This window comes from Mobula hypostoma, chromosome 7 (genome assembly GCF_963921235.1).
Source record: "Mobula hypostoma chromosome 7, sMobHyp1.1, whole genome shotgun sequence".
Classification (NCBI taxonomy): domain Eukaryota; kingdom Metazoa; phylum Chordata; class Chondrichthyes; order Myliobatiformes; family Myliobatidae; genus Mobula; species Mobula hypostoma.
Window position 1 is genome coordinate 111,055,836 of NC_086103.1, and position 23,306 is coordinate 111,079,141.

The window sequence follows — 23,306 nt, forward strand, 5'->3', positions numbered from 1 at the left end:
CTTAAAGAGTGGAGTGACATTTGCAATTTTCCAGTCCTCCAGAACCATGTCAGAATCAAATGATTATTGAAAGATCCTAACCAACGCATCTGCTATCTCTTCAGCAACCTCTTTCAGAACTCTGGGATGTAGTCCATCTGGTCCAGGTGACTTATCCACCTTAGGACCTTTGAGTCTGCTTAGCACCTTTTCCTTAGTAATAGCAATGGCACTCAGTCCTGCTCCCTGACACTTGGGGACCTCTGGCACACTGTTAGTGTCTTCCACAGTGAAGAGTGATGTAAAGTACTTATTAAATACAAAACCCATTTCTCTGTTCCCAATACCACCTCAGCAGTATCATTTTCCAGTGGTCTAATATCAACTCTCACCTTCTTTTTACTCTTTATATAACTTTAAAAACTTTTGGTATCCTGCTTTATATTATTGGCTAGTTTATCCTCATATTTCATCTTTTCTGTTCTTATGGCTTTTTTAGTTATCTTTTGTTGAATTTTGAAAACATCCCAATCATCCAATTTCCCACACATTATATGCCCTTTCCTTGGTTTTTATGCTGTCCTTAACTTCCCTTGCCAGCTATTGTTGCCTATCCCTGCCATTTGAGAACAACTTCTTCTGTGGGACATATCTATCCCGTGCCTTGTGAAATTTTCCCAGAAACTTTAGTCAGCTCTGCTCTGCCATTATCCCCGCCAGTATTTCCCTCCAATCCACCTGGGCAAAGTCCTTTCTCATGCCTCTGTAATTCCCTTTATTCCATTGCGATACTGATACATCTGACTATGCTGCTCCCTCTCAGATTGCAGTGTGAATTTAATCATATTATATTCACTGTCTCCTAAGGTTCCCTTACCTTAAGCTCCATAATAAAATCTGGATTATTACATAACACCCAATCTAAGATAGCCTTTCCCCGAGTAAGCTAAAGTACAAGCTGCTCTAAAAAGTCATCTTGTAGGCATTCAACAAATTCCTTCTCCTGCCATCTGACACCAACCTGATTTTCCCAAACCCCCTGCACATTGAAGTCCCCCATTACACTTGTTTCATTACCATTATTACACGACCTTTCCAGCCCCCTTTGCAATCCCAACCCCACAGCTTGGCTACTATTTGGAGCCCTATATATGATTCCCATAATGTTTTTTTTTTATCCTTGCAGTTTCTTAACTCCACCTGCAAAGATTCGACATTCTCTGACCCGATGTCATCTCTCTCTAAAGATGTAATTCTATCTCTTACCAATAGAGTCACACTGCCACCTATGCCTTCCTGCCTGTCCTTTTGATACAAAGTATATCTTTTGATATTAAGCTCCCAACCATGACCTTTCAGCCACGACTGAGTGATGCCCACAATGTCATACCGATCAATCACTAATTGTGCCACAATTTCATCCACCTTATTCTGAATGCTACATGCATTTAAGTACAGCATTTTCAGTCCTGCATTCTCCGTCCTCTTCAATTTTATCTCTTTGAGTTACTCAGCCTTTGACCTGCTCTGAGAGCCACAATGATTGTGTGGTTGGTCCAGGTGAGGTCAAAGGATTCATAAGGTCAACACGCAATTTCAAGTGATTCATGATATATTAATATTCTTATGGCCCAAGACAAAAAGGTAAAGTAAAACAATCTCTTTACAAACAATCCACTTACTAAGTAAACAATCCAGCAAAAATAAATATTATGAATATATGGTCTTTATTAATTAAATATGCTTTAAACATTATATTGCATATATGTCTATAATTCAATAGGTAACAACTTTATTTTGGAAATAATTGCGTCATCATTAAATGAAAATGTATGCTGCTGTTGTAACCTTTCTGTAGAAGATGCTGAATCTTCTCTCCAGTAGAAGATACTCAAACCCTGTACTATTCATTCACTCAGGCTGCACATGGCAGGCATGTTTGACTGATTAATTATGAAGCTATTTTTACCAGTGTTGGCGTGTGGCCAAGTGGTTAAGGTGTTCGTCTAGTGATTTGAAGGTTGCTAGTTCGAGCCTTGGCTGAGGCAGGGTGTGAGTCCTTGAGCAAGGCACTTAACCACACGTTGCTCTGCGACAACACTGGTGCCAAGCTGTATGGGTCCTAATACCCTTCCCTTGGACAACATTGGTGGCGTGGAGAGGGGAGACTTGCAGCATGGGCAACTGCCGGTCTTCCATACAACCTTGCCCTGGAAACCTTCCAAGGTGCAAATCCATGGTCTCATGAGACTAACGGATGCCTATATATATATTTTTTTTTACCAATTGATTATCCTATTTAAATATTGATCTCTAGAAAAATTAATTAGGTGTTAACATGCTACAGGAAGACTATTTGCAATTAAAAATTGCAAAAAAATAGTAACGTTTTATTCAGAATTATTTTTCTTCATGTTTGTAAAAGATTATTTTCATAAACAATAGAGACATGAAATTAAGAAAAGGTCTAAAAGGAAATATAGAGTGCAGAGTGGTTAATTTCAGAGGAAATGTTGAGAGTGGTTGACATTTACTTTTTGTATAAACTGGAACAAAGTACATCAGCATTACAGGACTGCTGTTTGCCTGCTTGAGGAATGAATGTTAGTCCAATGCAATATAATAGATACAGACACTTTGCGATTGTGAGCCATTCAAGAGACATATCAGGAGGCATGCTCAGACCCCAAATTAATCTGTAAATGTCAAAAAACTTATCTACAGAGAGATTTTAAATATTAGGCCTGTCGATATATTTTCTCACAGCTACACTTACCCTAGAAGGCTTCTTAGCTGGAAACACTTGGCAACGCTAACTGTACAAACTTTGCTGGAAGCAAATCACGTATCATTTTGTAAGTTTGATTTCAGGGAGTTAAATTTAACCATACACTGTAAGGATAATTATTGCTTTGGAGGTATGAGCAGTTAGATCTCATGTTTCTATTCCAATCCTTGTTTTTTTTCGTGTTGCTTTATACAGTTTTATCTGTAAACTTGGGAGATCATATATAATTACTGTGTCAAATATATGTTGAAATCTTTGCACAAAGGTGTTGTCCTTATCAAGCCTAAATTTCATTGTCCATAAAATTGTGGTGTCATCCTGACATAAATGATCAAAAGTCATTAAAAGTTCATTCAAGTATGGGTGACTGTATACAACATCAGCTGCCAATAAATAATCATAATGACATGTACTTCTGGGGAAGCCTTTCTCCAAATCTATTCCCCATTTCAGTTCTCTGACCTGCGGCAGATATTTGCTTCTTGATTTTGTATTTTGAGATATATTGTATTGTAAGTTGCCCAGTAAATGAGGCAGATCTGTTGCAGTCACATTGGAGCCTGGAAAAATCAGGAATGGACATTTAGCAGGCATGTAAATAGCAAGATCGATAATAAAGAGAAAGGATCTATTGAGTGCAATTCATAAAGTTTGTTATTATCATTATGCATGGAGGCACATTGCTAATATTGAAATTCATCCTGTTTGCTGAGATAGTACATTTGGAATGGAGCTATTTAGCCATCAGCATTCTCAAAGCAATCCTCAGTCACATAGATCTTCTTGGAAATTGTACACCCTATCTATGCTGTAGGCTCTAATGATAACAAACAAAATAGTGGAAGTAAATTTGTGAATTCCTGGTGTGCACTAATGTTACTGAAGCTACCCATTACTTGCATATTTGTTAAGTTTCCTCCATTTACTTAATCAGTATCATTAAATGTTTCTATCTATAAGGGGTACTTTTTAATAAAGGATTTATCAATCAAAACATTAATGCTACTACGTGCTGTACAGCAACTAAATGCAATGAAGCTGGATTTACACTGTATCGTAATATTGTAGGGCAATGTAATTGGTGGAAACGTACATAATTCACAACCACTGACATTGAACTGGGGTTTCACTTTGAGGGGTTGGTCTGACAAGATGATGTGATTACATAAAGTACTCTGTTTGGAGTATAATAATTGAATTGTTATGGATTTGCTTAAACATAAGACACCTGACACAATTTTATTTATGAAAATCTATAATATCACAGCAGTTGTTAAAGACATCTCAACACAATTGTAATGCAGGAGTTTTTTGTTTGAAATAACTTCTTTTTGTTCCCTTCTGTAAAAACAACACACAGAACAATTATTTGAGATGCTCTGCTCTATGTTCTTAACAAACTCTGTCAGGCTGGAGGTGTGTTGTTGAAAATTCCTTTCTCATTTGTATTAATCAAAAAGATGAAAAGATCAGCTTTGTTTGTCACATGTACTTCAAAATATACAGTGAATTGTGTTGTCTGTGTCAACATTCAACCCAGTCTGAGATGTGCTGGAGTAGCCTGCAAGTATCGCCATGCTTCCAATGCCGACATCGCATGCCCACAACTTATTAACCCTGACTCGTTAGTCTTTGGAACGTGGAAGGAAAGCAGAGGACTCAGGGGAAAACCATGTGGTCATGAGGAGAACGTACAAACTCCTTACAAACAGCAGCAGTAATTGAATCCCGATCTTACAGCTGGCACCGTACAGCATTGTGCTAACCGCTACTCTACTGTGTGCTAACTGCTACTCTACCGTGCCACCCTCCCAAACTGTCTTTTGTTTAGTTATGGCTTGTCACTTCCTTTGTATACTCTCTAGAAGTGCCAAGTCCCTTTGCACCTCTGATTGTTGACATTTCTCTCTGTTTAGAACATTCATTCCTTCTACTGAAGTGCATGACCACATACTTCCCTACACTATATTCCATCTGCTACTTCTTTGCCCATTCTCCCATTTCTTCTGCAGACTCCCTGCTTCTTCAAAACTACTTGTCCTTCTTTGTATCATCTACAAACTTGGCACAAAGCCATCAGTTCTGTGATCCTAATCATTTATATATAATATGAAAAGAAGCAGTACCAATACTGACCCCTGCAAAACACCACTAGTCACCAGTAGCCAACCAGAATAGGCCCCCTTTATTCCTACTCTTTGTTTCTTGCCAGTCAGTCAATCATCTATTGATGCTAACATTTTTCCTGCAATGCCATGGGCTCATATCTTCAGCCTCATGTGCGACATCTTGACAAAGGCCTTCTGAAAATCCAAGTAGACTACATCCACTGACTCTCCCTTGTCTATGTTGCCTGCCACAGTATTTCCTCAAATAATTCCAACAGTTTTGTCAGGCAAGATTCCCCCAAGAAAACCTTGCTGACTTTGGAAGATTTTACCATGTGCCTCAAAGTACCCTGAAACCTCAACTTTATTAATGGACTCCAACATTTTCCCAACTACTGAAGTGAGGCTAATAGACACAGGGTGGCCCGGTAGCATAGTAGTTCGCACAACATTTTACAGTACAGATGACCCAGACTCAATTCCCGCCATTGCCTGTAAGGAGTTTGAACGTTCTTCCATTGACCACGTGGGTTTCCTCCGGGTGCTCTGGTTGCTTCCCACAGTCCGAAGACGTAACGGTTGGTAGGGTAATTGGGCATTTTAAATTGGCCCATGATTAGGCTAAGATTAAAGTCAGGGGATTGCTGGGCAACATTGCTTGAAGAGCTGGAAGGGCCTATTCCACGCTGTACCTCGATAAATAATCAATAAATATAATCTCTTCTGCCTCCTTCCCTTCTTAAAGAGTAGAATGCCATTTGCAATTTCCCATTCCTCGGGAACCATTCTAGAATCAAGTGATTTTTGAAAGATCATTACTAATGTCTCCACAATCTCTTCAGTTGCCTCTTTCAGAACCCTGGGGTGTAATCCATCTGGTCCAGGTGACTTATCTACCTTCAGACCTTTCAGCTTCCCAAGCACCTTCTCCTTAGTAATAGCAACTACACTGACTTCTACTCCCTGACTCTCTCAAATTTCTGGCTTACTGCTAGTGTCTTCCACAGTGAAGTCTGGCACAAAATACTTATTAAATCATCAGCAATATCGTTCTCCCCCAGTACTACCTTTCCAGTGTCATTTTCCAGCAGTCCAATATCCTCTCTTATCTTTCTTTTACCCTTTATACTGTGTATCTGAAAAAAACCTTCCAAACTCTAACTGCACTACACAATCATCTATCTTATTCCATATACTTCATGCATTCAAATATAATAACTTCAGTCCTCTATTCATCACCCTTTTCCATTTTGCCCCTATGTTCAACTCATCCTACTCACTGCAATCTTGCCCTGTCATCTGATTGTCCTTCCTCACAGTCTCACTACACAATGCATCTACTTGTACACCACCTGTCCCATCCTCAGCCCTGTTACTCCAGTTCCTTTGCCTCTGACAAGTTAGTTTAAACCCTCCCCACAGCTCCAGAAAACCTGCCCACAAGGAAATTTGTCTCTCTAGGGTTCAGGTGCTGAGGGGAATCTCCATGGGGAAACCCTAACACTGAATACTTACTCCCTTTACTTCTGGTAGTCAGCTGTCTACTATCTGAAGTTTGCACACTGTGGCGACCACCTCACTAAAATTCTTGTCTATGAGGTTTTCAGACTCCCAGATAACCCTGAGTACATCCAGCTCCAGCTCCAGTCCCTTAACCTTGTCACTTAAGCTGGGTGCACTTAGATACCCAAAATCCTATATCTTACAGGAGGAGACTTAACTGCCATCCTGCCTGCATTTCTCAAGCTTAAAGTCTAGTCTGCCCCTGTTCTCCCATTGTCTGCCAACTCCAACACTGTCCACTCCACAATGGCTGCTCTGCTTACACCTCACTTCTTTTTGTTGGCCCCCTGTCGAGTGCTTAAGAGAGCATTATGATTGCAGCCTGCTAAGAAGTTCCGAAAGGCCTCGAGCTCTTTTTAAACCTTGCACCATCTCACTAACAAGCATCTTCTCACAATGATTGCAGCCCACCGATTTTCCATCTTAAGAATTGTATTTTGTAGGATTAAGAAGCCTCCAAATATCCACTATGTTATACAATTGCATGAGACTATTAAGTGTCACACTATTGTTAAGTGAACAAACTTGGGGACATTGTCTATCTAGGAGGGAGTTTAAGATGCAATCAAAGTCTCCAGAGGGGACATCTTTGAAAGGATATGGGGCCCCGTATTGGACTTTCTCACGGGGTGAGGACTGAGGTTTCTTGGTGTGGTGCACCTCTGCTATGTATGTTTACTTTTGCCTTTATATTTTTCTCCCTTTTGCTGCTCAATATTTAATTTGTTTTGTTATGGTTGTGTTTTTTGTGGATGTGCTGTATTTTTTTTTTGTTTTTTTGTTTGCTTGTAATAAATAAATAAATAAGTAAAACTTAATTTAAAAAAAGAACTGTATTTTGAAAAATTGCCTTTACTTACCAAGTATAGAAGCAACAATTGACACCAGTCCCGTTCCTGATCCTATTTCAATTACATTTTTATCAATTATCTCTTGTTGGCAGTGTTCCAGGTAATAGCACAATACCATGGCCTGTGTGATTAATCAAACAAAGCATGTTAGTTTCTTCATTGCAGTTCAGAATCAGAATCAGAATCAGGTTTAATATCACTGACATGTGACGTGAAATTTGTTGTCTTTGCAGCAGCAGTACAATGCAATACATAATAATAGAGATGAAAAGTCGACTGTTTAGTCCTTCCCAAAGATGCTGCTAGACCTGCTGAGTTGCTCCAGCATTTGTATGTGTATCAGAGATGTCCCCCTTCTTCAAAGAATGCGGTTTCCCTTCCTCCACCATTGATGGTACCGTCACCCGCATCTCCTCCATTTCTCGAACATCCACATTCACCCCCATCTTCCTGTCGCCTTAACAGTGATAGCGTTCCTCTTGTCCTTACCTACCACCCCATGAGCTTCCACATCCAACACATCATTCTCTATAACTTCTGCCATCTCCAAAGGGAATAAACACATCTTTACCTCCCTCCCTCTCTCTGCTTTCTGCAGCGACCAGTCCCTCTATGATTCCCTTGTCTATCCACCCCTCCCCACTAATTTCCTCCTGGCACTTAACCCTGTAAGTGGCCAAAATGGTACATCTGCCCATCCACCTCCTTCCTCACCTCCCTTCAGGGCCCCAAACAGTCCTTCCAGGTGAGGCACTACTTCACGTGCGGATCTGCTGGGGTCGTCCATTGTGCCCAGTTCCCCCGATGCTGCCCCCTCTACATTGTTGAGACATTTCGTAAATTGGGGAACCATTTTGTCAAGCAGCTCCACTCCACCTGCCAAAAGCAGAACCTCCCGGTGGCCAAACATTTTAAATCGGATTTCCATTCCCGTTCCGACATGTCAGTCCATGACCTCCTCTTGTAGCACGCTTAGGATGGAAGAGCCATATATTCTGTTTGGGTAGCTTCCAACCTGATGGCATGAATAATGATTTCTCCCCCTCCCCTCTTCTTCTATCCCCCACTCTGGTCTCTTACCTCTTCTCACCTGCCTGTCACCTTGCCCTGGGTCCCCTCCCCCTTCCTTTTCTCCTCAAATTCACTCTCCTTTCCGACCGGATTCCTTCCTCTTGAGCATTCCTCTCCCCTGCCCACCCCCCACCCCCGCACCTGGCTTCACCTGTCACCTTCCTGCAATCATCCTTCCATTCCCACCCCACTCAACCTTTATTTTGGCATCTTCCCCCTTCCTTCCAGCCCCAAAGAAGGATCTCGGCCCATAATGCCGACTGTTTGTTCATTTCCATGAATGCTGCCTGACCTGCTGAGTTCCTCCAGCAGTTTCTCTGCGTTGATTTGTATGTGGTACTCTTTTTCCTGAGGGTAGGAATGTCAAATACAAAAGGGAATGGGCTTAAGGTGAGTGGGGAGAGTTTAAATCAGAAGTTTACTTCACACAGACAGCGATAGGTGCCTGGAACTCACTGAAAGGGAAGTGGTAGAAATAGATATGATAACAACATTAATCCATCATTTAGACAGGCACATGAACAGGGAGGGATGTAGACCATGTGCAAGCAGATGGGATTAGTTTGGAATGGCATCCACTGATTTACTGCCCAAATGGTCTGTTCCTGCGCTGTGTTGTTTGTTCTATGTTTTCTGTTGTGTCTAATGGTCTTCTGTTCACTGCTTTATCAGATGCATAAAATTAATTAAAAGAGCAAGCATTTTTGTATTTCTGGCCACCAGCAATTGGCAAATAATTCAGAGTGATATTGGTATTAAAACTCATAAATATGCCTACCGAAGGCCACACATGTGCACCATAACAGTCAGTGGTCTCTGTAATTTTGATTTCACATCCAGCAAATTGAAAGCTCTCCCAGGACATGCCTTTGAAAAGATTTGGCACGAATCGCCTTTTCATGATTTCTGATGATATATCTTCATCTTTAGGTGTTTCTAAAAATAAAGAAAGATATTAAACTTCACGCAGTAACACTCTAACAGCCATCATCTGAATTGTAAGGGCATTAGGGGCTTTTCAACCATGAAATGCCTGCTATAATTTTATTTTGTTTAATTTTGTTTATTTTATGTTGTCACATTTGCTTCCTGCTATCATTCTCCTGCTTTCCATACAATATCAAGACAAACAATGCAGAAAATAAGATGGCATCCAGAACTGAATAGGAAAGTAACATTTAAATAACAATGCACAAACTGAACTATTAGTGATATAAGATATATATTCAATCATCCAAAGTCATCAATTTTTCTTATTTTATCATCTCCAACGACTGTCTTTGAAGTATAGTGGATTCCAGTTAATTAGGCCAACAGTTACTCAGGGCAGCCACTAGTTTGGGACCACTTTCAAAGGACAGAAACTAATCATGAAAATAGCCAGATTCACTTTGTTAATTTGGGACGCCATGCCGCTTAATTAAGAGAGGAAAAGACTGTTGTCGAATAGCTTTTAACTAGTGTCAGTCACGTGCGCTTGTGTCGCCGTTAGACAGTACATCGTGCTTAGAGCGAAGTTTTTAAATAGCGTCCGTTGTGTGCATTTGTGTTCAAAAAGCAGTGATTTTTTTGTCACTTATAGTTGGCAACAAATAAGCAGCAAGGCAATTCAGAACTGTTTTGCACACTGCAGTTTCAAGCATTCAGACTTTGAATTGCCAGATACAGCTGGGAGTGAAAAATGAAATGATTTCGCTACTTCAACAAGTTCAGAACTATGAAGAATTTGAAGATGTCAACAATCATCTTGAATGTTATTTTTTGTCCCCACTGGACACTCAGCTCTCACCTGTGGCTCAAAGTATTTGTTTGCATGTGATAATGGCCACACCTCGGTACATACTCCGACAGGTGGGCAAACTCAGGTGAGGGTAGCTAGCGAGTCTCATATCCTGGTGAGATAGGGACATGCCTGTCCTAACTTGTGAAATCAGTTCCAGCAGTCTGGGGGGATGAGATCTACAGCAAAATCCAACAGCGAGGAAGGCGGTTCTGTGTAGAGCGAAAGGCATGATGAGGCAGAGAAGAAGTCATGGTCATCCACTGCAACCAAGAAAGACCCTGTCTGTGACAACTACTTGTACCTCTGGACCTTGACTTTTGAGGTTGAGGGAGAAGAACTACCCCAGTGTAATGGCTTTTCCACTTTAAGAACTCTTCTGCATAGGTTTTTTTGCCATTGTAGGATATGATGGACAACATAGGTGGTGTTCTAATATGTTCTGCATTTCTTTTAAAAACATGTATTTTTCAATTTTTTTTAACAATTTCCATGAAATTTTGGCTATTTGGTGCAGCCACTTAATTGGACCTAAATGTACTGGTCCCAATTAACTGGAATCCACTGTATTCCTTCTTCCTGAAAAGTACCTTGAGTTTACATATAGAAAAAAGAATAGTTTCATAGTATAAAATTAGTAATGAATCAACATTCCAGACACAAAACTGTCATGAATGAGTGGATTACCCACTGCAATTATTACCCAGGCTATTCCATAATGACATTTTCAATCAAGAGAACATATGCACGAGAGATCTTGACTAATTACTTTTCACTTTAAACCGACACCTATTGATAATCATACCTTCCTTAATGCTTGCATATTCTGATTTGCTCATTGCAGTGAGTTCCAATTCTCTATGAAAGAAGTGGAAAGTTTAACATCTAATTGAAATTGTCATATAATATTAAATACATAGATGGGTGAGCACGTACATTTCCCAGCACAGGTAGAATTTTCAAAAAGATACATTTTCAAAATGTCACTTTCTGTTAAGAAATGTACAGATTCAGCAGAAAGAACATTGTTGTGTGAAGGGTACATGTTGATATTAATTCCAGTTACTTGCTGCAAGGAATGCCAATTCCATGAATTGTGAACTCCCAGTTATTATTGGACAATTTGCATGGTATTCCAACGAAGGGTTCTAATATTTCACTTTGCTGTGAGGCTACTGCATTACTTCCCTCTTAAGTTCACCGCAGAAATTTAAGTTCAGTGGTTAAGTGATGTGATATTTGTTGAACTAACAGGGCAAGCCATGAATTGTTAACCTTCTGTCAAACCTGGCCTGTCACTGAGGCCTCATTTCCCCATCCAGAGCATGCAATTGCTCCAGCTACAAGCCATCTGAATTCCCATCTGTCTGTTTTCAACCTCCTCCACTGCAAGGGTGAGGTCAAAAGCAAATTATAGGAACAGCACCTTATATTGCACATGGGTAGTCTATAAAACCATGGCATGAATATTTAATTCTCCATTTTCAGATCACTTGCTTCCCCTTTCTCTCTCCTTTGGATCCATCTTGGTCCTCCTGTGCCTCATGTAACCTAATCTCTTTCTTCCCAGCAACCCCCAACCCCACCCCATCACCCAGAGACTCCTCGCGCACAGTTTCCTCTGCCCACCGAACCTCCTTTGTTGATTCTATGCTTCACCTTCCCTCATCGGATTCCATCAAGCTACAGCCCTTTGTTGCCTGCACCTATCACTTCTCAGCCTCTGTTGCTATTTCCGTCACTCCCCCCCCCCACCTGACACCATCTCCCAATCACCACTCCTTGCACTGATTCACTTATTGCCTGCCAGCTCGTACACTAAGCACCCCTCCACCTCCTAACACTGGCTACCTCCTTCCTTTCTTTCAGTCCAGATGAAGGGCCTTGACCCAAAATGTCAACTGGCTAATTGCTCAAGCTGAGTTCCTCCACCAGTTTGTCCTTTCTCCACATTCCAGCATCTGCAGTAGCCTTATGTTTCCAAGTTATCTTTTGTAACCTTTTGAATAAGAAGCTTCTTTTAACACAATAAAGTTACCAATGACCTTTCAAAGGCGGTGAGGTCTTGCTGGTGAATGAATCTGACAGCAGGCAGATTGAGCAGGATAAAATCCATGATAGCCCATGCTCACAGATATACCTTTGTGGTATTGATAGTTACTTTTGGTGCTTGGCAGAGATGAGACATGACTGGTGAGGTTGAAGCATGGTTGGAGGAGAAAGGATGGGCCTCCACCACCGTCACCAGCAGCCCATTCCATGCACTCACCACTCTCTGCGTAAAAAAAATTACCCCTGACATCTCCTCTGTACCTACTTCCAAGCACCTTAAAACCATCCCCTCTCATGTTAGCCACTTCAGCCCTGGGAAAAAAACCTCTGGCTATCCACACGATCAATGCCTCTCAACATCTTATACACCTCTATCAGGTCACCTCTCATCTTCCGTCGCTCCAAGGAGAAGAGGCCAAGTTCACTCAAACTAATCTCATAAGGCATGCTCCCCAGTCCAGGCAACATCCTTGTAAATTTCCTCTGCATCTTTTCTATGGTTTCCACATCCTTCCTGTAGTGAGGTGACCAGAACTGAGCACAGTACTCCAAGTGGGGTCTGACCAGGGTCCTATACAGCTGTGACATTACCTCTCGGTTCCTAAACTCAATCCCATGGTTGATGAAGGCCAATGCACTGTATGCTTTCTTAACCACAGAGTCAACCTGCGCAGCAGCTTTGAGTGTCCTATGGACTCAGACCCCAAGATCCCTCTGATCCTCCACACTGCCAAAAGTCTTGCCATTAATACTATATTCTGCCATCATATTTGACCTACCAAAATGAACCACCTGATGAATTGATCAAAGGGGAATTATTTGACTTTCATGGAATAGGCTAAATGAAGTGCAACTCAGCAGCTACATGGAGGCACTGAGTAAAAATTACCAAAACCAGTTCAGCTGTTGGACTCAAATATTACTTAATATAAAGTCAGGTTTGCTACTACCAAAATGTATGATCTACAGAAGATATTGCCTGGAGACTCAAGAGACCATATATGATAGAACTTGGAGCATTAAAACAAACTGTTGGAAGAACTCTGTGGATTCGGTAGCATCTGTTGGGGGGGGTGAGGGGAAGGAATCATTGATAATTTGGGCCAACACCCTGCGTTAGGAGCAATAATGGAGGGGAAATAGCTGGTATAAAGAGGAGAGGGGAGGAGTGAGACTCATTAGTAAGTCCAAGATGGGAAAGGAAGGTGGGTCGAAGGTTGAAACAGATAAAGGAAAAAAAAGAGTCAGACTGGAGGAGTCCGTAGCTCCCTGAAAAAGGTTGTACAATTTGGAAGGGAGGTAAGGAAGTGTATGGTAATTTTGCCTTCCTTAGTCAAGGCATTGAGTTCAAAACCCAGAAAGTTACGTTGCAGCTTTGTAAAGCTCTAGTTAGGCCGTATATGGAGCATTGCATTCAGTTCTAGTTAACTGATTATAGGAAGGATGTTGAGGCTTTGCAGAGGGTGCAGAAGAAATTTAAAAGGATGCTTGCTACCTGGATTAGAGAGCATGTGCTATGAGGAGAGCTTGGACAAACTTGGGTTGTTTTCTCTGGAGTGTCAGAGCCGGAGAGGAGATCACATAGAGGTTTATTAGGTTATAAGATGCTTAGAGCCTGTAGTCAAGGTCAAAATAGAGGGCAGGCATTTAAGGTGAGGGGGTAAATTCAAACGAGACGTGCAGGCAAATTTTATTTACACATACTGACAGTGCATTCCAGGCTCCTATCAGGGGTAGTGATGGAGGAGGCTGGGTGCAGGGTGGAGATATGTCTCTACCAATGGATGTGTAAAGTGCTCCTTCCCTCCACTTGTCCGCAGGTCACTCTTAGGCAAGGTGTAGCACAGCCTCCCCACCTCTGATCAGGATCATGTCAAACCACAGGAGTAAGTGGTGGATGGTCGTATGAGCAGCTGGTGTATATTACCAGTCCTGGCTATATAACAACTGATGCCAGGCAGACAATCTCGGAAGAATATTGATAATGGCTGGGGTCACCCATCTTGTAAAGACACTGCGCAGATGAAGGCATTGACAGACAACTTCTGTTAGAAAAAAATTGCCGAGAACAATCATGGTCAAAGACCATGATTGTGTTCAAGAAACTTAGAAAGGCACATACATCCAAGATTCACTTTCAATTTCAGAACATTTTCAAGGACTCTTCAGCTCATGAGCTCAATATTTATTGCTTATTTATTTGTTATTATTATATCTTCTTTTTTGTATTTGCACAGTTGTCTTTTGCCCACTGGTTGAATGTCCATGTTGGTGCGGTCATTCTTTGATTCTGTTATGGTTATTATTCTCTTGATCTATTGAGTATGCCCACAAGAAAATGAATCTCAGGGTTGTATTTGGTGACAAATATGTTCTTTGATAATAAATTTACTTTGAACTTTAAATGTGCAGGAATGGACATTGTGTAGGCAGAAGAGATTGGGCATTTGGTTACTAATTCAATTAGTTCTGCACAACATTGTGAGCTGAAGGCCTTGTGCCTAAACTGTTCCACAGGATGCTGTATGTTCAAGGTTGCCCTCTGTTTCTCCAGTTCTCTCTTGAATGCCACAGGGGAACCTGTCGCTGCAGGTAAATGCATTTAGGTTCCAACTGGGGTTAGACTGGGTTAAAAACTGCTCTAAATTCATGTTACGCTTATTTCTCCATCAGATTTATTGACCTCTGGTCCTTGACCCTACCACAATGGGAATAATTTCCCACTAATCCCTTAACCCCCTGTTAGTTTATATTATATACAGTATTTATATCAAAGCTCCGCACACACTTCTTTTCTCCATTGCGGCCTTTCTGAGCTATTTTTGTTACTGTAATGTCTTATCCCAGGCACCATTCTCAAAACTTTTCTGGACTCCTTCTTCACACCCAGAATTCAACACAGTATTACATTTGAGGCTGGACCAGGACTTTACACAGATTCCAAATGAATTCCTTACTTTTACACTCGGTACCTCTGTTGACAAAAATGTGTATGCCTAGTAACTACTTTCGCAATTTGTCCAGACACTTTCAAAGTTCAAGTTCATTTATTATCAAAATACATGTGTCACCATATACCATCCTGATATTCACTTTCTTGTGGGCATTCACAGTAAATAGAAAGAAACACAACAGGATCAATGGAAAACCAATGTGCAAAGTGTAACATGTTGTCAAATACAAATATATAAAACAAAATAGTAATAGGTAAATATTGAGAATGTGAGATGAAGCGTCCTTGGAAGTGAGTCTATAGGTTGTGGGAACATATCAGTGTCAGGGGTAAGTGAACCGCTCTGGAACAAAAGCCTGGTGGTGGTGGAGCAATCACTGTTCCTGAACCTGATAGTGTACGTCCTGAGCTTCCCATATCACCTTCCTGATGACAACAGCAAGAAGAGAGCATGGCCTGGATGGAGGGGGTCCTTGATGATGTTGATGGTGACTTCCAGTTCAAGTTCAGGGTTATTGTCATTAATCATACACACGTATAGTATACAGCTAAGCAAAACATTGGCTCTCCGGGGACAAGGAGCAAACCAAAGTAAAATCACACTTTTGCAGTTAAGCTTGTCATATGGCACCTTGAAGGTTCAAAGGCTCATTTATTATCAACGTATACAACTCAGAAGATCTTCTTCTCCAGATAGTCATGAAACCAAGAAAGAAAAGAATGGAAGCACAGTCATCAACCCCCAAACCCCCTCCCCACACAAAAACAATGAATAAAAATAGAACAGGCACATCAACCTGGCAAATTCCCCCTCCCCACACAAAAACAATGAATAAAAATGGAACAGGCATATCAACTCCAAATCCCCCTCCCCACACAAAAACAATGAATAAAAATAGAACAGGCACATCAACCCCCAAAACCCCCTCCCCACACAAAAACAATGAATAAAAATAGAACAGGCACATCAACCCCCAAAACCCCCTCCCCACACAAAAACAATGAATAAAAATAGAACAGGCACATCAACCCCCAAAACCCCCTCCCCCACACACAAGAAAAATGAGAACTATCAGGTGAACAACACAGAATATTTAAAAAAACTATAAGACTGAAAAAAAACATTCATAGTCCAAGTCCACATCCGAAACACAGAAAACCTGGGTAACATTCTCCAGTCTTGTAGTTTTTTATATTCTGTGTTTTCCACCCAATCTTTCTCATTTTTTCAGGTGCAGGGGAACGGGATTTGGTGGCATTTATCAAACATCTTCTGCAAATTCATGCATAATACATTGACTGCATTACCCTCATGAGCTCTATGTTATTTTATCAATAAGTTCCATCAAAATGGTGAGGCACCATTTGTGCCAAACAATTGTGTGCTGGCTGCCTTCTTTACTCCATTTTTCTCCAGATGATGGGAAATCCTGTCCAGTATCACAGTCCCCATCACTGCAGTTAAATTGCCTTGCTTATAGTTGCTGGGCCTGTCCTTATTCTCCTTGTTGAACATGAAAGTAACATCTATCACTCTCCAGTCCTCGGCACTATCCCATAGGCAAAGAACGTTGAAAGACCATGTCAATGACTCTGTGATTTCCTCCTGTACCTCCCCCAGAATACTCGGATGCATTTCATGTAGTGCTGGTAACATACCTACTTTAAGTTCAGCCAACTTCTCTAATACCTTCATTTTTTCAATGTTTAGTGTATCCAGTGTCACAACTATCTCTGCCTTCGCGATTACTTTAGAAATCCCTTCTTTCCTTCTTGAAGAGAGATCCAAAGTTCTTACTTAGCGCCTTAAAACTACCCTTAGCTGCCATGTGAAAATGTTGATTTGTATTCCTAATGGGCTCCATTCCACCATGTACTAATATTTCTATTCCCATTTATGCTGGTATTTAATCACCTAACTGATTCAAGTCAATATAATGACAGTCTATGTAATCAAAATTATATCATTGATTTAATTCTATCATGTGGTGGTAATGGTTAATGGGTCAAATTTTGATATATTTTATATGTTTCAAAATCTGCATGCACCATAAGTTCAAATCTTAATTTCACTTGAGTGTGTGAACCTCCCAAATGACTCGTCCTCCTACCTTGTCAAGTGGCTCCTGCCCTCCCTGTGGCAGAGCCTGAGGAGCTGAATTCATTTATTACCTCAGAGCTCACAGAACTAGAGTCACCAAGGGACTGCCAGAAAACTATGTTGAGCAACTGGCTCTCTGAGTATTTATCTAGCAAACTTTAATTATGTTTCTGTCAGCGATTTAAGATATTGAAACCGCAACTTGCAATATTTTTTTTATTTCTCCTATAAATATAGCCTACCAGTGATTAAATGTTTAGCAGTTACTTATTTCTCTAGAAAGTTTAACATACAACCCTCTGTCTATGTACAGCACTGAAATGCACATTCTGTGTTAACCCCATACTTTTAGTGTTCTACACATGTTATTAACGTACCTAAAGTATGAGCTCTTCTTGTGTAGCACAAGGATCTTTCCAGTGTCTTCCTCTGAACTTTAAAATACCAGAAGATTCAAAGTTTGCTTCAAAGGCGCAATATTTGCCAACAACTTCAGGGGGTCGAAAACAAACTGCAGCAGCTGTAAACTGACAAGGTCACTCAATCCAAAGTTATGAAATATCCACACTAAAAATGGCAGTGGAAGCGCTTAGAAATGATCAGGTTTCACCTGGGATAACCACAGTTAAACAAGAACTCAAATCAATTCATCGGATTATTCAGTCAGATTTTCAGTTGTTATTCCTTAAATTGTAAAAACTTTATCATAATACATTGCAAGGTTTTGAAATATCCAGTCTGATTTGGGTAATCGGCAATGAAAATAAATCATTTGATGCAGGAGACAGTATAAAGTATGTGGGACAATTTTACAGGGGTACATGATCAGGGACCTGAAACTTTATGTACATAAATCTTTGAAGGTGGCAGGACAAGTGGAAAAGTCTGTTTAAAATGTACATGATATCACTGGCTTTTTTTAGGGATTACAGAGTACAAAAACAAAGGAGTTATGTTAAACCTTTATAAATCACTTATTAAGCTACAGCAGGAGTATAATGTTCAGACCTGGCAGAATGTCATGGTCTTGCAGAGGATGCAGTAAAGATGGTACCACGTTGAGAAGAGTTTTCAATTCAATGTCTAGGGGAGGTGAAAGTTTTCTTTTAGAGAAGACACAGATTTGAAGTGTTTCAAAGGAGGATACGAAGAAATTTAGTTTGTTCTCAAAGAACTTTTTCCCCTCTCCCATTAAGTTGTTAAGCTGAATGGCTTCCATGTTGTGTCATTCTGGGATCCCAAAATGTAGCAAGAATCCTGCTGCACTTTTACAAGTAGAAATGTCACATAAATCAGTTTAATTACCATAGAGTTTGTCAGTTCAACTGGCCAGTGTGCTATTTTCAGCTGGTAACTCAATGAAATTCTTGAAATCCTTGAAATCCTTAAGTATCCAGACACTTTATTTTCCAATATTCCTCTCAGTACTAAATTGAAATTCACATCTACTGATTCATACCTGCCGGGTTAATTTCACAAAAACATAAGAAATAGGAGCAGGAGTAGGCCATTTGGCCCATCGAGCCTGCTCGGCTATTCAATAAGATCATGGCTGATTTGACCATCATTTCTAATTGACTCTGTTGGCTAACTAAAAAAAAGGAAAATACTGGAAAGGGAAACATCAGAATCTGACCTTATTTGTAATTCTGTGTGGGTGGAAGGGTTGGAATTTGAGTAAAAATCCACGTGGGATGAGTTTGCATCCAGAACATTTGCGAAGGAAATAGATGTGGCTGTCAAAATGTGTTTTGTTCAACACCTTATTGAAAGCCAAAAGGGAAAGAGAAACCACTGAGGTTGAACAAGGCAAAGGGAATAGAGGAGGCATTTGTGAGTTGTTCAGGTCTGGTGGCTAATGTGAGCAGATTTTACCTCAATTCAAACAAACGGCGGTGACTAAGAGTCAGGCTGTAGCTTTAGTGGGCTCTTACATTGGTACCAGCACAGTTTCCTCTAACCAACCAACTTTCATCAGTGCAGAACGAGGCACTGAGCATTGAGAGAAACTAGCTTCACATCATGTACAGTAGATATAGGCAGCCTGGCTATATATATGTGTCTAAGTCTTGTGCACAGGACTGTGTGCTCAGCATTCAGCTTAATAGAAACTTATTGGATGGGAGCCACTCAAGTCAAGAGCCTCTCTGCTTGTCAGCTTCTCCTCCTAGGGTATGAGACAAAAGTGTGTGCAGCATAACACTTTGGTCTAGTGATCACAATTCCAGTAGTTTGAAGGTAACTATGGAGAAGGATAGGACTGTTCCTCAAGTTGAGATTCTAAATTGAGGAAAAGCCAATTTGATGGTATCTGAAGGGATGGCAGGTGTGGATTGGGATAGGTTGTTTTCTGGCAGGGGATGTTGGGTAAGTGGGAAGCATTCATTAGTGAAATACTAAGGATACAGAATTTGCATGTTCCTGGTAGAATAAAAGATAAGGCTAAAGGTTTAGGCGACCTTGAGTTCGAGGTATATTAAGGCTTTGGTTAAGAAGGCGGCAGATATCAGATGTAGGTAGTTAGGATCAAATGAGGCACCAGAGGAGTATAAGAAATGCAAGAGAACACTTAGAGAGAAATCAGGAGGACTAGAAGAGTACATGAAGCTGCTCAGCATACAGAGTGAAAGAGACTGCCAAGGGCTTCTATAGCTATATTTAGAGCAAAAGAATAGCAAGAGGCAAAATTAATCCTCTTGAAGATCAGTGTGGTCATCTGTGTATGGAGCTAAAAGAGATAGGATAGATCTTAAATGTATATTCTACATCTATAGTTACTCGGGAGACAGCCATTGTCTATAGAACTGAGGCACAAGATTGGCGAGGTCATGAACGACATCTGGATTTTAGATGAGGTGGTGCTTGCTGTCTTTAAGTAAATTGGGGTGGATAAACCCCCAGGGCCTGATAAAGTGTTCTCTCAGAACTTGTGGGAGGCTAGTGCAGGTATTGTAGGGGCTCTGGCAGCTATATGTAAAATGTCCTTATCCACAGGGAAAGTACTAGGAAGTACTACACAGAGAAAGGACTAGAGGATAGCAAATGTTTTGTTGTTCAAGGAAGGCTAGCGAGGGCAAGAATCGTAGGATCAGGCAGATGAATGCGTGGCTGAGAGACCGGTGTAGGGGACAGGGCTTCAGATACTTGGATCATTGAGATCTCTTCTGGGGGAAGTATGACCTGTTTGAAAAGGACGGGTTACACCTGAACTCGAAGGGGACCAATATCCTGGCGGGAAGGTTTAATAGAACTATTAGGGAGGGTTTAAACTAATTTGGCAGGGGGATGGGAACTGGAATGATAGAGCAGAGGAGGAGGAAAACAGAAATAAATCTCAGATAGTGAGCAGTAAAGATGTCAAGAAGGACAGGCAGGGGATGAGGCAAATTTGCAGCCATTGGGATGATTTGCAGTGCAATAAAGTTGCAGTGAAATCAAAGCGAAAAGTACCAAATACTGGTCTTAAGGTGTTATACTTAAATGCACGCAGCATAAGGAATAAGGTGGATGATCTTGTTGTACAGCTACAGATTGGCAGGTATGATATTGTGGCCATCACTGAGACCTGGCTAAAGGATGCATGTCTCTGGGAGCTGAACATCCAAGGATACACGGTGTATCGGAAGGATAGGAAAGTAGGCAGAAGGGGTGGCGTGGCTTTATTGCTAAGAAATGATATTAAATCATTAGAAAGAGGTGACATACGATCGGAAGGTGCAGAATCGTTATGGGTTGAGCTAAGAAATCGCAGGGGTAAAAGGACCCTGATGGCAGTTATACACAGGCCTCCTTACAGCTGCCATGATGTGGACTACAAATTACAATAGGAAATAGGGAAGGCTTGTCAGAAGGGCAGTGTTATGATAATTGTGGGGGATTTTAAAATGCGAGTGGATTGGGAAAATCAGGTCGGCACTGGATCTCAAGAGAGAGAATTTGTAGAATGTCTACAAGATGGCTTTTTAGAACAGCTTGTTGTTGAGCCCACTAGGGGATCGGCTGTACTGGATTGGGTATTGTGTAATGAACTGGAGGTGATTAGAGAGATTGAGGTGAAGGAACCCTTAGGAAGCTATGATCATAACATGATCGAGTTCACTATGAAATTTGAAAATAAGAAGCCGAAATCCGATGTGTCGGTATTTCAGTGCAGTAAAGGAAATTACAGTGGCATGAGAAAGGAACTGGCCAAAGTTGACTGGAAAGGGACACTAGCAGGAAGGACAGCAGAGCAGTAGTGGCTGGAGTTTATGCGAGAAGTGAAGAAGGTACAAGACAGATATAATCCAAAAAAGAAGATATTTTCGAATGGAAAAAGGATGCAACCGTGGCTGACAAGAGAAGTCAAAGTCAAAGTTAAAGCAAAGGAGAGGGCATACAAGGAAGCAAAAATTAGTGGGAAGACAGAGGATTGGGAAGTTTTTAAAAGCTTGCAAAAGGAAACTAAGAAGGTCATTAAGAGGGAAAAGATGAACTATGAAAGGAAGCTAGCAAATAATATCAAAGAGGATACTAAAAGCTTTTTCAAGTATATAAAGAGTAAAAGACAGGTGAGAGTAGATATAGGACCGATAGAAAATGATGCTGGAGAAATTGTAATGGGAGATAAGGAGATGGCGGAGGAAATGAACGAGTATTTTGCATCAGTCTTCACTGAGGAAGACATCAGCAGTATACCGGACACTCAAGGGTGGCAGGGAAGAGAAGTGTGCGCAGTCACAATTACGACAGAGAAAGTACTCAGGAAACTGAATAGTCTAAGGGTAGATAAACCTCCCGGACCAGATGGAATGCACCCTCATGTTCTGAAGGAAGTAGCTGTGGAGATTGCGGAAGCATTAGCAATGATCTTTCAAAAGTCAGTAGATTCTGGCATGGTTCCGAAGGACTGGAAGATTGCAAATGTCACTCCATTATTGAAGAAGGGGGCAAGGAAGCAAAAAGGAAATTATAGACCTGTTAGCTTGACATCGGTGCTTGGGAAGTTGTTGGAGTCGATTGTCAAGGATGAGGTTACGGAGTACCTGGAGGCATATGACAAGATAGGCAGAACTCAGCATGGTTGCCTGACAAACCTATTGCAATTTTTTGAGGAAATTACAAGTAGGTTAGACAAGGGAGATGCAGGGGATGGTGTGTATTTGGATTTTCAGAAGGCCTTTGACAAGGTGCCGCACATGAGGCTGTTAAACAAGATAAGAGCCCATGGAATTACGGGAAAGTTATGTATGTGGATAGGGCATTGGCTGATAGGCAGGAAACAGAGAGTGGGAATAAAGGGATCCCATTCTGGTTGGCTGCCGGTTACCAGTGGTGTTCCACAGGGGTCCGTGTTGGGGCCGCTTCTTTTTACTTCGTACATCAACGATTTGGATTATGGAATAGATGGCTTTGTGGCTAAGTTTGCTGATGATACAAAGATAGGTGGAGGGGCCGGTAGAGCTAAGGTAACAGAGAGTCTGCAGAGAGACTTGGATAGATTGGAAGAATAGGCTAAGAAGTGGCAAATGAAATACAATGTTGGAAAGTGTATGGTTATGCACTTTGGCAGAAGAAATAAATGGGCAGACTATTATTTAAATGGGGAGAAAAGTCAAAGTTCTGAGATGCAATGAGACTTGGGAGTCCTCGTGCAGGCTACCCTTAAGGATAACCTCCAAGTTGAGTCGGTGGTGAAGAAGGCGAATGCAATGTTGGCATTCATTTCTAGAGGAAGAGAGTATAGGAGCAGGGATGTGATGTTGAGGCTCTATAAGGCACTGGTGAGACCTCACTTGGAGTACTGTGTTCAGTTTTGGGCTCCTTATTTAAGAAAGGATGTGCTGACATTGGAGAGGCTTCAGAGAAGATTCACTAGAATGATTCCAAGAATGAGAGGGTTAACATATGAGGGACGTTTGACCGCTCTTGGACTGTACTCCTTGGAGTTTAGAAGAATGAGGGGGGACCTCATGGAAACATTTTGAATGTTGAATGGCATGGACAGAGTGGATGTGGCAAAATTGTTTCCCATGGTGGTGGAGTCTAGTAGAAGAGGGCATGACTTAAGGATTGAAGGGT

At 41.1% G+C, this 23,306-nt stretch overlaps 1 protein-coding gene across 4 annotated transcripts; it reads right to left on the reverse strand.

Annotated features, from left to right (window-relative positions):
- Positions 1 to 1,710: 1,710 nt before the first annotated feature.
- On the reverse strand, positions 1,711 to 17,762 carry mettl21e (methyltransferase like 21e). 4 transcript variants are annotated; one of them, XM_063052815.1, is made up of 5 exons: positions 17,624 to 17,762; positions 10,946 to 10,998; positions 9,139 to 9,296; positions 7,299 to 7,410; positions 1,711 to 3,327 (listed from the first exon to the last, which is right to left on the reverse strand). In XM_063052815.1, exons 2-5 carry the CDS (start codon positions 10,977 to 10,979, stop codon positions 2,915 to 2,917), a joined length of 717 nt encoding a protein of 238 aa, XP_062908885.1. In that variant the 5' UTR covers positions 10,980 to 10,998; positions 17,624 to 17,762; the 3' UTR covers positions 1,711 to 2,914. The 4 variants fall into 4 exon arrangements, with proteins under 4 accessions (XP_062908885.1, XP_062908886.1, XP_062908888.1 ...); XM_063052816.1 differs by lacking the exon at positions 17,624 to 17,762 and adding an exon at positions 17,257 to 17,329; XM_063052818.1 differs by lacking the exon at positions 17,624 to 17,762 and adding an exon at positions 16,454 to 16,678.
- Positions 17,763 to 23,306: the final 5,544 nt, after the last annotated feature.

What these genes read in the sequence shown, in the direction of transcription:
- mettl21e (XM_063052815.1), bottom strand. Translation starts at nt 10,979, where the DNA reads ATGAGCAAATCAGAATATGCAAGCATTAAGGAAG. An exon ending in ATATGCAAGCATTAAGGAAG is followed by an intron (nt 9,297 to 10,945) that starts GTATGATTATCA and finishes CTTTATTTTTAG; the next exon opens with AAACACCTAAAGATGAAGAT. An exon ending in GTGCACATGTGTGGCCTTCG is followed by an intron (nt 7,411 to 9,138) that starts GTAGGCATATTT and finishes TTAATCACACAG; the next exon opens with GCCATGGTATTGTGCTATTA.